Source organism: Cebus imitator, unplaced genomic scaffold, assembly GCF_001604975.1.
Source record: "Cebus imitator isolate Cc_AM_T3 unplaced genomic scaffold, Cebus_imitator-1.0 Scaffold2, whole genome shotgun sequence".
Lineage (NCBI taxonomy): Eukaryota > Metazoa > Chordata > Mammalia > Primates > Cebidae > Cebus > Cebus imitator.
In genome coordinates this window covers 327,937-344,110 of record NW_016107317.1, presented here as the reverse complement: position 1 = coordinate 344,110, position 16,174 = coordinate 327,937, and the positions used below count along the sequence as shown (strand labels likewise).

The window sequence follows — 16,174 nt, the reverse complement described above, 5'->3', positions numbered from 1 at the left end:
TTTTTTTTTTTTTTGAGGTGGAATCCCGCTCTGTCACCCAGGCTGGAGTGCACCCAGCTGAGTGGTGCCATCTCAGCTCACTGTAGCCTCTGCCTCCCAGGTACAAGCGATTCTCCTGCCTCAGCTTCATAAGTAACTGGGATCACAGGCATGTGCCACCATGCCCAGCTAATTTTTGTATTTTTAGTAGAGATAGAGTTTTACCATGTTGGCCAGGCTGGTCTCAAACTCCTGACCTGAAGTTATCTGCCCACTTCAGCCTCCCAAAGTGCTGGGATTACAGGTGTGAGCCACTGTGCCCAGCCTAATTTTTGTATTTTTGTAGATATGGGGTTTTGCTGTGTTGGCCAGGCTGGTTGAACTCCTGACCTCAAGCGATCTGCCCATTTCACCCTCCTGAAGTGCTGGGATTACAGGCATGCACCACCATGCTTGGCCCTAGATAGCTTTTATTTATATTTATTTATTTATTTTGAGACAGAGTTTTGCTCTTGTCACCTAGGCCGGCGCACAATGGTGCAATCTTAGCTCACTGCAACCTCCACCTCCCGGGTCTAAGCATTTCTCCTGCCTCAGCCTCCTGAGTAGCTGGGATTATGGAAGGGCACCACCATGCCCAGCTAATTTTGTATTTTTAGTAGATGAGATGGGGTTTCACCATGTTGGCCAGGCTGATCTTGAACTCCAGACTTCAGGTGATCTGCCTGCCTTGGCCTCCCAAAGTGTTGGGATTACAGGCGTGAGCCAACACGCCCAGCCCCGAGAGAGCTTATTAATTATTTATTTATTTAGATGGAGTCTTTCTCTGCTGGCCCCTAGATAGTTTGTTTATTTATTTATTTAGATGGAGTCTTGCTCTGTTGCCCAGACTGGAGTGCAGTGGCACAATCTTGGCTCACTGTAACCTCTGCCTCCTTGGGTTCAAGTAATTCTTCTGCCTCTGCCTACCGAGTAGCTGGGATTACAGGCACTCACCACCATGCCCAGCTAATTTTTGTATTTTTGGTAGAGACAGGGTTTCACCGTGTTGGCCAGGCTGGCCTTGAACTCCTGACTTCAAGTGATCTACTTGCCTCAGCCTCCAAAATGCTGGGATTATAGGTGTGAGCCATCATGCCTGGCCTAGATAGTTTTTAAATGGTGTTGAGCTGAATGATACCTTGAGCCAAAAGCGTGGAAGTGAAGAGGTCAGTGGTCTCATTCTGAGGTGGGCTTCACCCACTTTCCCAGCTGCTGATCACCCGTGCCAAAGTTAAGAATGACTCCTCAGGGACACGCTGGAGCAGAGAACCCATCCTGTGCCATGTCATGTCATCTGGGTTAAGAGTTCCGCCAGCCACTCAATCTCTCCTGTATTGAGCAACTTCAAAGTCATACCCTGTTTCTCCTGCTGCCTCACCCCTCCACATCCAACGTCTACCAAATGCTATCTAGTCTCTTTCAAAGGTGCCTCTCAAAGTCAGCCGTTCCCACTCTTGCCTCCTGTTGGGTCTCCCTAACTTGCTTCTCCCTGCTCTGCTCCCACATCACATAGTTCCTCCTTACGACTTCAAGTGACATTAAAAGCACAACACATAGCACATGTAATTCCACACATGACACTCTGTGCCCCCAGTACCTCTAGGGATGATTACCAGTTGCATGTGGCAGGCGTACCAAGGCTCCCCATGCACTAGCCCCAACCTAACCACACTGCATTCTACCTCTGTCCTGTGAAACCTGGGCTGCAGCTACACCACCCTTTGCAACATCTCTCAGTATTGCCAGACACTTTGACGAGCCATCCTATTCCCTCTGCTTGTAAATGCCTTTCCCCTTGTTCACTTGGCAAATTTCCGCTCATGCTTCAAGACCACACTCACACATCACCTCTACCAGAGTCTCTCCACACTCTCCCAGGAGAGGTACCAATTCCTCCTGGGTTTCTGACGTAGCTCATGATTTATACCATTAGTGAAACACTTCCATGGAGTCTTCTAATGTATCAGGTTATATATTACCCCGCTAGACTGGGACACATTAGGGAGCAACACTTCTCTGATTCCCCCATGCTTAACAGTGTGTCTGGCACATAGCGGGCATTCAATAAGTGATCATGAGTGAATTTTCTAACCTGTTCATTGAAGGTCATTTCTTTCGGCAATGGTCAGTAATGTGATTTGGCTGCATACAGAACAGCTTCTATATCATGAAGTGAAAGTGACCCCACTGATGTGCTTCTGCATTTTTTAGCAGAATGAGATAAAATCCACATGCACAGTAATGAAGTATATACTCTAACTAAGACCATGTGCAGAGGGATGGGTAGATAAGTATTTTGATTTTCTTTATTTCTCACCCTTGGGTTCAGATAGTATAGTTTCCTTTGCCCATAGAGAGGATGAGCTGACAGAATGTGCTTTTGTTTGTATTCTTACATTTTTTTGTTCTCTCTCTTTCTTTCTTTCCTTTTATTTTATTTTAGCTAGGGTATCACTCTGCTGCTTAGGCTGAAGTGTAGTGGCATGACCACAGCTTACTGAAGCCTCTACCTCCCTGGAACCAGGTGATTCTCCCACCTCAGGACCCCAAGTAGCTGGGAGTATAGGCATGAGACACCACACCTGGCTAATTTTCATATATATATATATATTTTTTGGAGACGGAGTTTTGCTCTTGTTACCCAGGCTGGAGTGCAATGGCGCAATCTCAGCTCACCGCAACCTCCGCCTCCTGGGTTCAAGCAATTCTCCTGCCTCAGCCTCCTGAGTAGCTGGGATTACAGGCACACGCCACCATGCCCAGCTAATTTTTTGTAGCTTTAGTAGAGACGGGGTTTCACCATGTTGACCAGGATGGACTCGATCTCTTGACCTTGTGATCCACCCGCCTCGGCCTCCCAAAGTGCTGGGATTACAAGCGTAAGCCACTGCGCCCGGCCTAATTTTCATATTTTTTGTAGAGACAGGGTCTCCCTGTGTTGCCCAGGCTGGTCTTAAACTCCTGGGCTCAAGCAATATGCCCACCTTGGCTTCCCAAAGTGCTGAGATTATAGGCATAAGTCACTGTGCCTGGCTGGTTAATTTTTAATTAAAGTAATGTTTAGAGCACCTTTTTTTTTTTTTTTGAGATGGAGTTTCACTTAGTTGCCCAGGCTGGAGTGCAGTGGTACAATCTGAGCTCACCACAACCTCCACTTCCTGGGTTCAAGTATTCTTCTGCCTCAGCCTGCTGAGTAGCTGGGATTATAGGCTCATGCCACCATACCCGGCTGATTTTTATATTTTGAGTTGAGACGGGGTTTCACCACGCTGGCCAGGGTGGTCTTGAACTCCTGATGTTGTAATCCACCCCCCTCAGCCTCCCAAAGTGCTGGGATTACAGGCGTGAGCCACCGCGCCAGGCTTAGAGTACTTTTATAGATAAAATCAGGTTCAGAATTTAAGTTACTTGTCCCCAAATCATCATGTCAGTGAGCAAAACAGTTCAAACTAAGACCAAGGGCTCCAGCCTTCGGGTTCCATATTCTTTTCCAACACTGTGCTAGTGTGAGCAGGGTATGTCTCTGTGAAAATAGTGCATCTAGTAACATACACCCAGATATTGGAGACAGAAGGGTCCAATTTTGAGTTTCAATCTTATGATATATTATGTAACTTATAGTTTATTTAGTAAACATTTGTTTTTCATATGTTCTCAATGAGAAGCATCTATTTATGTGTAAGTAATAGAAAATGAATATGCACAGGATTTGTTAAAGACTAAAGTCCAGGGCAGGTGTAGTGGCTTACGCCTATAATCCTAACACTTTGGGAGACCAAGGTGGGTGGTTCATGTGAGGCCGGGAATTAGAAACCAGCCTGGGCAACATAGTGAAGCACCATCTCTACTAAAAAAACAAACAGTAGCCAGGCATGGTGGCACATGCCTGTAATCCCACCTACTAGGGAGGCTGAGGCAAGAGAATCGCTAGAACACAGGAGCGGACGTTGCAGTAGCTGAGATAGCACCACTGCACTCCAGCCTGGGCAACAGAGTGAGTCTCCATCTCAAAAAACAAATAAACAAAGAACAACCCCAAAACACTAATTCTGTAATTCTGATTTTATGCAACTACTGTCTATCAAGGGTCCACAGAATTGTCTAAGCAATGTTATATTTGTTTTCACCTTTTTTACATAGATAATTGGTCTTCCCAGCAATATTAAAAATACCTAGAATATTAGCACATCGCTTACATTTATCTGTTAGTCATTTATTGTTTTTCCCCTGTAGCTACAGCTCATGCCCATTTTTTCCCTCATCTAGTCCTTGTTACAGTGCTGTAAAGGGTGAGAAAAACAGCTGAAAGCTGAAGGCTTTGCCCAACCTGGTCTTCTCCCTCTTCATGCTGGCTGCTGTGTGAGAAGTCCTGCTGACCCGTGCGTTGTCTTGGTGATCAATGAACTAACATCTGTTAGTTTTTTGTTCTGTTTTGTTTCTTTTGAGACGGAGTTTCCTTTTTGTTGCTCAGACTGGAGTGCAATGGTGTGATCTCAGCTCACCACAACCTCCGCCTCCCGGGTTCAAGTGATTCTCCTGCCTCAGCCTCCTGAGTAGCTGGGATTACAGGCATGTGCCACCATGCCCAGCTGATTTTGTATTTTTAGTAGAAACGGGGGTTTCTCTCTCCATCAACATGGAGAATGTTGATCATGTTGGTCTCAAACTCCCGACCTCTGGTGATCCGCCCACCTTGGCTTCCCAAAGTGCTGGGATTATAGGCATGAGCCACCACACCCGGCCAACATCTGTTTGTTTAACATCTTCTAGACTCCCAATACTCTAAGGTTTTTCATCTTTCTTTTCTTGGGACAAAAGGAAACCCAAATGCAGCCAGACAGGAATGGTCAGAGTTAGAAGCGGTGGGAGCTCTCAGAGATCAGGACTCTGCTGCCCCTTACCCCGTTCATTCTCCACTCTTTCTAGCACTACCCTCAACTTCTCAGGTCCTGAGACCTGCGTTCCCCTCCAGCATCGCCTCTGCCTTCCAAGGCACAGCTCCCAGGAGAATGGGGAGATGTGCAGGCTGTGCTCGAGGGGCCCATCTCCTTGAAGACTTCCCCTGTTCTCACAATCCCTGAAAGCCTGCTTCAGTCACATCACCAGAGAAGAAAAGGAAACCTTACCAACTGTATTAGTCAGGGTTCTCTTAGAGGGACAGAACTAATAGCGTTTTATATATATATATATATATATATATATATATATATATATATATATGTCTCCTATGATTGATAGATGTAAAGGGGAGTTTATTAAGTATTAACTTCCATGATCATAACGTCCCACAATAGGCTGTCTGCAAGCTGAGGAGCAAGGAGAGCCAGCCTGAGTCCCAAAACTGAAGAACATGGAGTCCAATGTTCGAGCACAGGAAGCATCTGGCATGGGAGAAAGATGAGATGTATGCTGGGACGCTAGGCCTGTCTCTCTCCTTTTCATGTTTTTCTGCCTGCTTTATATTTGGTGGAAGCTGATTAGATTGTGCCCTCCAGATTAAGGGGGATCTCCCTTCCCTAGCCCACTGACTCCAATGTTAATCTCTTTTGGCAACACCCACACAGACACACCCAGGATTAATACTTTGTTTCCCTCGATCCAATCAAGATGACAATATTAAGCATCGCACCAACTATCACAACACACACTTGACTACATGCATTTGCAGGGCTTTAATGCAGGTTTATCCATTTTCATAAGCTGAAGAATATAAAAAGGTAGAAGGCAGAGGTAGGAGGATCACTTAAGGCCAGAAGTTCAAGGCCAGCCTGAGCAACCTAGCAAGACCTTGTCTCTAAAGAATTTTTTTTTTTTTAAAGAAGAAGGCTGAAAGGATAATGTAGAAGAAACAGTATATGAAGCTAATGCTTAAGTTTCTAAGTGAGTGAGGGTGAGTAGGGGAAAGACAGGATTCCAAGGACTGGGCAGATGAACTATTAGCAAGAAAATTGATGTTATTGGCTCTTTGGTTTGTTTTTGTTTTTGTTTTTGTTTTTAATATATTTTATTGCACTTTAGGTTCTGGGGTACATGTGCAGAACATGCAGGATTGTTGTATAGGTACATACATGGCAATGTGATTTGCTGCCTCTATCCCTGTCACCTATGTCCTTTCTCCCCATGTTATCCCTCCCCAACTCCCTACCCCCTGCTGTCCCTCCCCTAGTCCCACCCCAACAGACCCCAGTGTGTGATGCTCCCCTCCCTGTGTCCATGTGTTCTCATTGTTCCAATACTCGCATATGAGTGAGAACATGCCGTGTTTGATTTTCTGTTCTTGTGTCAGTCTGCTGAGAATGATGTCCCTACAAAATTCACAAACATCCAATTCATCCATGTCCCTACAAAAGACACAAACTCATGTTTTTTAGCTGCATAGTATTCCATGGTGTATGTGTGCCACATTTTCCTTGTCCAGTCTATCATTGATGGGCATTTACGTTGGTTCCAAGTCTTTGGTATTGTAAACAGTGCCGCAATGAACATTTGTGTGCATGTGTCTTTATAACAGAATGATTTATAATCCTTTGGATATATATGCAGTAATGGGATTGCTGGGTCAAATGGAATTTCTATTTCTAGGTTCTGAAGGAATTGTCACACTGTCTTCCACAATGGTTGAACTAATTTACACCCCCACCAACAGTGCAAAAGTGTTCCTGTTTCTCCACATCCTCTCCATCATCTGTTGTCTCCAGATTTTTTAATGATCGCCATTCCAACTGGCATGAGATGGTATCTCAATGTGGTTTTGATTTACATTTCTCTAATGACCAGTGTTGATGAGCATTTTTTCATATGTTTGTTGGCCTCATATATGTCTTCTTTTGAAAAATGTCTGTTCATATCCTTCACCCACTTTTGAATGGGTTTGTTTGTTTTTTTCTTGTAAATCTGTTTTAGTTCTTTGTAGATTATGGATATTAGCCTTTTGTCAGATGGGTAGATTGCAAAAATTTTTTCCCATTCTGTTGGTTGCTGGTTCACTCTAATGATTGTTTCCTTTGGTATGCAGAAGAAGCTCTGGAGTTTAATTAGATCCCATTTGTCTATTTTGGCTTTTGTTGCCAATGCTTTTGGTGTTTTAGTCATGAAGTCCTTGCCTATTCCTATGTCCTGAATGGTTTTGCCTAGATTTTCTTCTAGGGTTTTTATGGTGTTAGGTCTTATGTTTAAGTCTTTAATCTATCTGGAGTTAATTTTAGTGTAAGGTGTCAGGAAGGGGTCCAGTTTCTGCTTTCTGCACATGGCTAGCCAGTTTTCCCAACACCATTTATTAAACAGGGAATCCTTTCCCCATTGCTTGTTTTTGTTAGGTTTGTCCAAGATCAGATGGTTGTAGATGTGTGGCGTTGCCTTCGAGGCCTCTGTTCTGTTCCATTGCTCTTTATCTCTGTTTTGGTACCAGTACCATGCTGTTTTGATTACTGTAGCCTTATAGTATAGTTTGAAGTCAGGTAGTTTGATGCCTCCAGCTTTGTTCTTTTTGCTGAGAATTGCCTTGGCTATGTGGGCTCTCTTTTGGTTCCATATGAGGTTTAAGGTGTTTTTTTCCAGTTCTGTGAAGAGGGCCATTGATAGCTTTATGGGGATAACGTTGAATCTATAAATTACTTTAGGCAGTATGGCCATTTTCACAATATTGATTCCTCCTAACCATGAGCATGGAATGTTTTCCCATCTGTTTGTGTCCTCCCTGATTTCCTTGAGCAGTGGTTTGTAGTTCTCCTTGAAGAGGTCCTTTACCTCCTTTGTTAGTTGTATTCCTAGGTATTTTATTCTCTTTGTAGCAATTGTGAATGGCAGTTCACTCTTGACTTGGCTCTCTTTAAGTCTGTTATTGATGTATAGAAATGCTTGTGATTTCTGCATATTGATTTTGTATCCTGAGACTTTGTTGAAGTTGCTTATCAGTTTAAGGAGATTTTAGGCTGAGACGATGCAGTCTTCTAAATATACAATCATGTTGTCTGCAAACAGAGACAATTTGACTTCCTCCTTTCCTAATTAAATACCCTTTACTTTTTTTTCTTGCCTGTTGCTCTGGATAGAACTTCCAATACTGTATTGAATAGGAATGGTGAGAGAGGGCATCCTTGTCTAGTGCCAGATTTCAAAGGGAATGCTTCCAGTTTTTGCCCATTCAGTATGATATTGGCTGTGGGTTTGATGTAAATAGCTTTTATTATTTTGAGATACATTCTATCAATACCTAGTTTATTGAGAGTTTTTAGAATAAAACACTGTTGAATTTTGTCAAAAGCCTTCTCTGCATCTATTGAGATAATCATGTGGTTTTTGTCTTTGGTTCTGTTTATGTGGTGAATTACGTTTATAGACTTGCGTATGATGAACCAGCCTTGCATCCCCGGGATGAAGCCTACTTGATCATGATGGATAAGCTTTTCGATGTGCTGTTGCAATAGGTTTGCCAGTATCTTACTGAAAATTTTTGCATCTATGTTCATCATGGATATTGGCCTGAAGTTTTCTTTTCTGGTTGAGTCTCTGCTGGGTTTTGGTATCAAGATGATGTTGGTCTCATAAAATGATTTGGGAAGGATTCCCTCTTTTGGATTGTTTGGAATAGTTTTAGAAGGAGTGATACCATCTCCTCTTTGTATGTCTGGTAGAATTCAGCTGTGAGCCCATCTGGACCTGGGGTTTTTTTGTTTTGTAGGCTATTAATTGCTGCCTCAACTTCAGCCCTTGTTATTAGTCTATTCAGAGTTTAGACTTCTTCCTGGTTTAGGCTTGGGAGGGTGCAAATGTCCAGGAATGTATCCATTTCTTCCAGGTTTACTGGTTTATGTGCATAGAGTTGTTTGTAGTAATCTCTGATGGTGATTTGTATTTCTGTGGAATCTGTGTTGATATCCCCTTTATCATTTTTTATTGCATCTATTTGATTATTCTCTCTTTTCTTTTTTATTAATCTGGCTAGTGGTCTATTTTGTTGATCTTTTCAAAAAACCAGGTCCTAGATTTATTAATTTTTTGAAAGGTTTTTTGTGTCTCTATCTCCTTCAGTTCTGCTCTGATCTTAGTTATTTCTTGTCTTCTGCTAGCTTTTGATTTTTTTTTTTTTTTTTTTTTTTTTATCTTGCTCCTCTAGCTCTTTCAATTTTGGTTATAGGGCGTCGATTTTAGATATTTCCTTACTTCTCATGTGGGCATTTATTGCTATAAATTTTCCTCTAGACACTGCTTTAAATGTGTCCCAGAGGCTCTGGTACATTGTGTCTTCATTCTCATTGGTTTTGAAGAACATCTTTATTTCTGCCTTCATTTCATTGTTTATCTAGTCAACATTCAAGAGCCAGTTTTTCAGTTTCCATCAAGTTGCCTGGTTCTGAGTTAGTTTCTTAATTCTGAGTTCTAATTTGATTACACTGTGATCTGAGAGACTGTTTGTTATGATTTCCATTCTTTTGCATTTGCTGAGGAGTGATTTGCTCCCAATTATGTGGTCAATTTTAGAGTAGGTGTGATGTGGTGCTGAGAAGAATGTATATTCTGTGGATTTGGGGTGGAGAGTTCTGTAAATGTCTATTAGGTTTGCTTGGTCCAGATCTGAGTTCAAGTCCTGTATATCCTTGTTAATTTTCTGTCTGGTTGATCTGTCTAATATTGACAGTAGAGTGTTAAAGTCTCCCACTATAATTGTGTGGGAGTCTAAGTCTCTTTACAGGTCGTTAAGAACTTGCTTTATGTATCTGGGTGCCCCTGTATTAGGTGTGTATATATTTAGGATTGTTAACTCTTCTTGTTGCATTGATCCTTTTACCATTATGTAATGCCGTTCTTTGTCTCTTTTGATCTTTGTTGATTTAAAATCGATTTTATCAGAGACTAGGATGGCAACGCCTGCTTTTTTTTTGCTCTCCATTTGCTTGGTAAATCTTCCTCCATCCCTTTATTTTGAGCCTTTGTGTATCCTTGCACGTGAGATGGGTTTCTTGGATACAGCACACTGATGGGTTTTGACTTTTTATCCAATTTGCCAGTCTGTGTCTTTTGATTGGGTCATTTAGCCCATTTACATTTAAGGTTAATATTGTTATGTGTAAATTTGATCCTGCCATTTTGATGATAGCTGGTTGTTTTGTCCATTAGTTGATGCAGTTTCTTCATTGTGTCAACGCTCTTTACCATTTGGTACATTTTTGGAGTGGCTGGTACTGTTTGTTCTTTTCTATGTTTAGTGCTTCTTTCAGGAGCTCTTGCAAAGCAGGCCTGGTGGTGATGAAATCTCTGAGCAATTGCTTGTTCATAAAGGATTTTATTCCTCTTATGAAGCATAGCTTGGCTGGATATGAAATTCTAGGTTGAAAGTTCTTTTCTTTAAGGATGTTGAATATTGGCCCCCACTCTCTTCTGGCTTGTAGGGTTTCTGCCAAAATATCTGCTGTGAGTCTGATGGGCTTCCCTTTGTGGGTAACCCAACCTTTCTCTCTGGCTGCCCTTAGCATTTTTTCTTCATTTCAACCCTGGTGAATCTGACAATTATGTGTCTTGGGGTTGCTTTTTGTGGTGTTCTCTGTATTTCCTGGACTTGAATGTTGGCCTGCCTTGCAGGTTGGGGAAGTTCTCCTGGATAATATCCTGAAGAGTGTTTTCCAGCTTGGATTCATTCTCTCCATCACATTCAGGTACACCTATCAAACGTAGATTAGGTCTTTTCACATAATCCCATATTCTTGGAGGCTTTGTTCATTTCTTTTTACTCTTTTTTCTCTAATCTTGCCTCCTTGTTTTATTTCATTGAGTTGATCTTCTATCTATGATATCCTTTCTTCTGCTTGGTCAATTCAACTATTGAAACTTGTGTATGCTTTGCGAAGTTCTCATGTTTTTCAGCTCCATCAGTTCATTTATATTCTTCTCTAAGCTGTTTATTCTCATTAGCATTTTCAAACCTTTTTTCAAGGTTCTTAGTTTCTTTGCATTGGGTTAGAACATGTTCTTTTTTTTTTAAGAATTTATTTATTTTTATTTTTATTTATTTATTTATTTTTTGTACAAATTACAAATCTGTTCCAAAATATACTTACATTAAATAAAATATGCATTTCAATAAGAGATCTACAGTGAATGACTATGCATTCTGGGAAGCTTCACAACATCTAGGCAGGGCCAACATTCATGAAAGAAGCTAAGAGATTTTGCATCCAATCACAGTTTGTAGTGGGTATCTTATTGCCAATCTGCAAGTTACATGGAACACATCATTAGCATCACTTGTGCAGAAAACCAATTTTGTTGGGGAAAAGGGAAAGCAAGCTCTGGCCTCAATTTTGAGTTCATTACAACTTCTTAAGAATTTCACCAATAGCCTATACAGTACAAGTTCAAAAAAGTAAACATGTTAAGGTAAGCAGACAACTCTTCAGAAGCCCAAACACATTTTCTTGCTGTATTTATGTTGAATTCTCCATCTACAATGCGCAGTCATGAAGATGGTCTTCTTCAGGGCAACATGGTCACAGGACTGGGGCAATCCAGGGGACTGAGAGGGAGCGTGAGGACGGGAGAGGGGGCTGCCTCCTGCTGTTTCACATGAGAGACAAACTGTAACACAGTCCATGGGCCTGCAGTCGTCCCCTTTTATCATCTGGCATAACGCTTGATGTAGCCATCCACTTTATTCCCGAAGTCTTCCTTGTCCTGCAAATGATGTTCTGCAGCTTCAATATTCAGTGGATCATCAAAATTCAAAAGATCAGTAAACAAAGAGTTTAATCCCCAAACAACATCCTTTAATGTTCTTGTGGGAGCCCAGCCAGTGAGGTCAATTGAATGTTCTCTCAGTAAACTCAGACATATTTCCCCTGTCTCTGTGATGTTGGGGTGCCAGATCTTGGTCAGGCATTTCACTTTGGGAGGCACCACGTTGTATGCATCGGGAACTTCAGTTTCAAACTGAAATTTTCCACCCTGGTAGTAACCCTCATCTGGGGTTACTGTTAGCTGAAAACAATGAAGCTTGTTTGGATCAGGAAAATGCACTTTACATGTACAAGGTAAATTAGCATCAAGTTCTGCAACCTCTTTAACAAGCAATTTGTCTCTCACAGAAACCCTCCTAGTGGAGTCTGACGCTGTGGCTGCCGTCCGGGACCCTTTGAGACCATCATCATGCTTCAGTTTGCTTGCTAGCGTTAGCATTACTGCTGCCTTTACCCTGGGCTCCCCGAGACAGGCGAGGCGGGCCCGGTGCCCAACACCATGCCCGGCCAGGGCAGCTGCTGCGAGATGCGGCCCCTCACAGCCCTATTTTTTTTTTTTTTTGAGCAGAGTGTGACTCTGTCGCCAGGCGCCAGGCTGGAGTGCAGTGGCACAATCTCAGCTCACTGCAACCTTCACCTCCTGGGTTCAAGCAATTCTCCTGCCTCAGCCTCCTGAGTAGCTGGGACTATAGGTGCACACCACCATGCCCAGCTAATTTTTGTATTTTTAGTAGAGACAGGGTTTCACCATGTTGGCCAGAATGGTCTCGATGGCTTGACCTTGTGATCCGCCTGCCTTGGCCTCCCAAAGTGCTGGGATTACAGGCTTGAGCCACTGTGCCTGGCTTAGAACATGTTCTTTTAGCTCAGATAAGTTTGATATTACCCACTTTCTGAAGCCTGTTTCTGTCAATTCATCAGAGTCATTCTCCATCCAGCCTTGATCCCTTGCTGGTGAGGAGCCGTGATCCCTTGGAGAAGGAGAGGCGTTCTGGTTTTGGGTGTTTTCATCCTTTTTGCGCTGGTTTCTTCCCATCTTTGTGGATTTATCTACCTGTCGTCTTTGTAGTTGGTGACTTTCGGATGGGGTCTCTGAGTGGACATCCTTTTTGTTGATGATGAAGTTATTTCTTTCTGTTTTTTAGTTTTCCTTCTAACAGTCAGGCCCCTCTGCTGTAGGACTGCTAGAGGTCCACTCCAGACCCTGCTTTCCTGGGGATCACCTGCGGCGGCCTCTGCATTCTCGCTGGGAACTGTACTCCAGAGCTGCTCCTATTTGGCCATCTTGGATCTGGTTCCTGGTTCTTTTTTCTTTCTTTCTTAGAGACAGGGTATTTCTCTGTTGCCCAGGCCAGAGTGCAGTGGTATGATCAGAGCTCACTGCTGCCTTGACCTCCTGGGCTCAAGTGATCCTCCTGCCTCAGCCTCCCAAGTAGCTGGGACTATAGGTGTGTGCCACCATGCCTAGTTAATTTTTTAAATTTTTTGTAGAGACAGGGTTTCACTATGTGGCCCAGGCTGGTCTCAAACTCCTGGCCTCAAGAGATCCTCCCGCCTCAGCCTCCCAAAGTGCTGGACTTACAGGCATGAGCCACTGTGCTTGGCCTCATTGTTTAATATTTAATGAGAGTATACCAGGTGCTAAATTTATTTTGCCTCAGTCAGTGTTCCCTAACAAACCACTAGGGTGTTTCATGCCAGGCTGACCAGGTACAGTGGCACACAGGCAAAAGCTACTGCCACACAGCCTCTTTTTTGAATACCCCAGAGTAGAGAGGAATCGGGACAGCTGCATTTTTGCAGCCAGCAAGGAGCTCCAGAGAGATCCTTTCCCAGCAGCCCCTGCCTTCCAGACAGGCGATCTTACGCTCCAGTTATGTTCTGCAAATCTCAGCTTTTTTCACATCCTCATCAGTCAACATCATCAGCAAGCTTCTGGGGAGAAAGCTAAAAAAGTTCTTATCTTTAAAAACAAAAAAAAAAGGAAGGCTGTGCATTAGAGGGACTTTGTCCAGCGCTGTTACACCCCCCCTCCCTCCCTTCCACTCAAACATAACTTCCAAAACTGTCTCCAGGCACAATAACATCCCCCCTGGCTGGATTTACGACTTTCCAAGCTGCAGTGGAGAGGAAAAAGGCCCAACTCTGAGAAAAACAAGTATCTAGGGAGGACGGTGTGTGCTGAATTTTAAAATGTTAAATTACGGTGAAAAATTTGCTGGAAAAGAAACTATCTTCCAAATTGTGCTACACAGTAAAGTTAATGGAGCCCATATGTCGTCTACTAAAGTTTAGAAAAACAAACTAAAAACAATACTTTCGCGCCTGCCAGGCTGAAATGTGATCTACTTCTTAATATTCACCCAACCCAGGGTAAAATGGTTTAAAATGGTAATGATTCCAAAGTGCAGCCCAAGCTCAGTGAATAAACAACAGACCTCAAACCCTGGGGGGGGCTTATGTTCTCATCGTAGCTCTGGGCAAGTCACTTAATCTCATGGTTCCTTCTCAATTTTCTTAGCTCTGAAATGGGGATGGCTGCACCTCACGAGGTGTTTACAAGGCGTACTAAGACTATCGTAAAATTTTACAAATGTTTAATAACTGATGCCCTTTTCATAATTTGGCTTTATAACATCTTTCATTATTCATTCAGTGGTGTGGAAATAAATGAGTACAGCGGCCATTCACTCAGAGCTTGCTATGGTATGGGAGTCAGCCTCCATCATTTTGGCAGAAAGTCAAAGCGGGCAGAGGAATGAGAGAATTTACAGTGACAGAAAGGGAAGGCTTCAGGTGTGCCTGGATTAGAGCTTATTGGCACAGGGAAGTGGGAGATGGACTATTTAGAAGCAGGGCAGGCTGGGCACGGTGGCTCATGCCTGTATTCCCAACATTTTAGGAGGGCAAGGCGGGAGGATCACTAGGTCAGGAGTTCAAGACAAGCCTGGCCAACATAGTGAAACTCCGTCTCTACAAAAAAATATGAAAAATTAGCTGGGCGTGGTAGCATGCGCCTGTAGTCCCAGCTGCTCAGGAGGCTGAGGCAGGAGAATAGCTTGAACTCAGGAGGCAGAGGTTGCAGTGAGCCAAGATCGTGCCACTGCACTCTAACCTGGGTACAGAGCAAGACTTCATGTCAAAAAAATTAATTAGCCAGGCATGATGGTGCATGCCTGTCATCCCAGCTACTAGGGAGGCTGAGGCAGGAGAATCGCTTGAACCTTTGAGGCAGGGGTTGCAGTGAGCCGAGATTGTACCACTGCACTCCAGCCTGGTAACAGTGTGAAACTCCTTCTAAAAAAAAAAAAAAAAAGCAAGGCATCTTGGGTGATTAGCCTGGGGAGCATCTTTGGCTTTCTCTGCTTGGTGCTGAGTTGGAAGCCAAGTGGTTTGGCTTCCCCAGCTGGTTGCTGCGGAGGTTGTGAGACTCAATTCTATTCCCAATGGTCTGGCCATTGTTCATTGTTTGCATATTAAAAATTAAAGATAGGAGGTTCTGGCTATCCCAGGAGACAACCAGGGGCCTGCCTAGCAGCTTGGGGAGTAATTTATATGTATTTTTGTACCTTTTAAATACTTTTAGAAGAAGCAAATTTAGAAGATAGGCTGCTTAACCAACAATTTTCACTCTCTTGAGTCAATGGGCACAACGAGCTAGCAATGAGTATGACTGAGTACCAGACATGAGTCTGTGCTAGGTTGGGAGAAACGGAGCGGGGAAGACTATGACAAGTCACATAACCTCTCAGGGCCTCAGTTTCCTCGTGAACAAGCTGCCAGTTCCTATCTGACTCCCCTATCTCATTGTTTGGTCTTGAGGATAAGTGGCCTAATCATTTGTAGAAGGAACCTATAAAGCAATTTGTTGGGGTTTTTTGTATTTTTCTTTAAGACAGAGTCTTGCTCTGTCACCCAGGCCTCTGCTTCCTGGATTCTAGCGATTCTCATGCTTCAGTCTCCCAAGTAGCTTGAATTACAGGTGCGCGCCACCATGCCTGGCTAATTATTGTGTTTTTAGTAGAGACTGGGTCTCACCGTGTTGGCCAGGCTGGTCCTGAACTACTGGCTTCAAATGATCTGCCCCCCTTGGCCTCCCAAAGTGCTGATATTACAGATGTGAACCACCACACCTGGCCCCTATAAAGCAGAGAGTTTAAACCCTATAAAACAGGTATTTTAGAAGTGTGCTAAGGAAGAATGTGACATAAGCTTTTGAGGGTCCACCAAGTGGCCTGGAGTCTTGAAAAATGCCCACATGTCCTGTAGGGAGACTGCCAGGCTCTCTTAAAAACTGACTGCGGCGGGCGCCTGTGGTCCCAGCTACTCGGGAGACTGAGTCAGGAGAATTGCTTGAAGCCAGGAGGCAGAGGTTGCAGTGAGCCAAGATTGCGCCACTGCACTGCAGCCTGGCGCCTGGCGAA

At 43.4% G+C, this 16,174-nt stretch overlaps 1 protein-coding gene across 1 annotated transcript; it reads right to left on the bottom strand.

The window, feature by feature from the left end:
• Positions 1-11,054: 11,054 nt before the first annotated feature.
• Positions 11,055-12,288, bottom strand: LOC108303929 (NEDD8-conjugating enzyme UBE2F-like). Its single transcript, XM_037739079.1, has one exon. It carries the CDS (start codon positions 12,187-12,189, stop codon positions 11,632-11,634), a length of 558 nt encoding a protein of 185 aa, XP_037595007.1. The 5' UTR covers positions 12,190-12,288; the 3' UTR covers positions 11,055-11,631.
• Positions 12,289-16,174: the final 3,886 nt, after the last annotated feature.

Coding starts and splice junctions, on each gene's coding strand:
- LOC108303929 (XM_037739079.1), bottom strand. CDS start 12,189: ATGCTAACGCTAGCAAGCAAACTGAAGCATGATGATGGTCTCAAAGGG.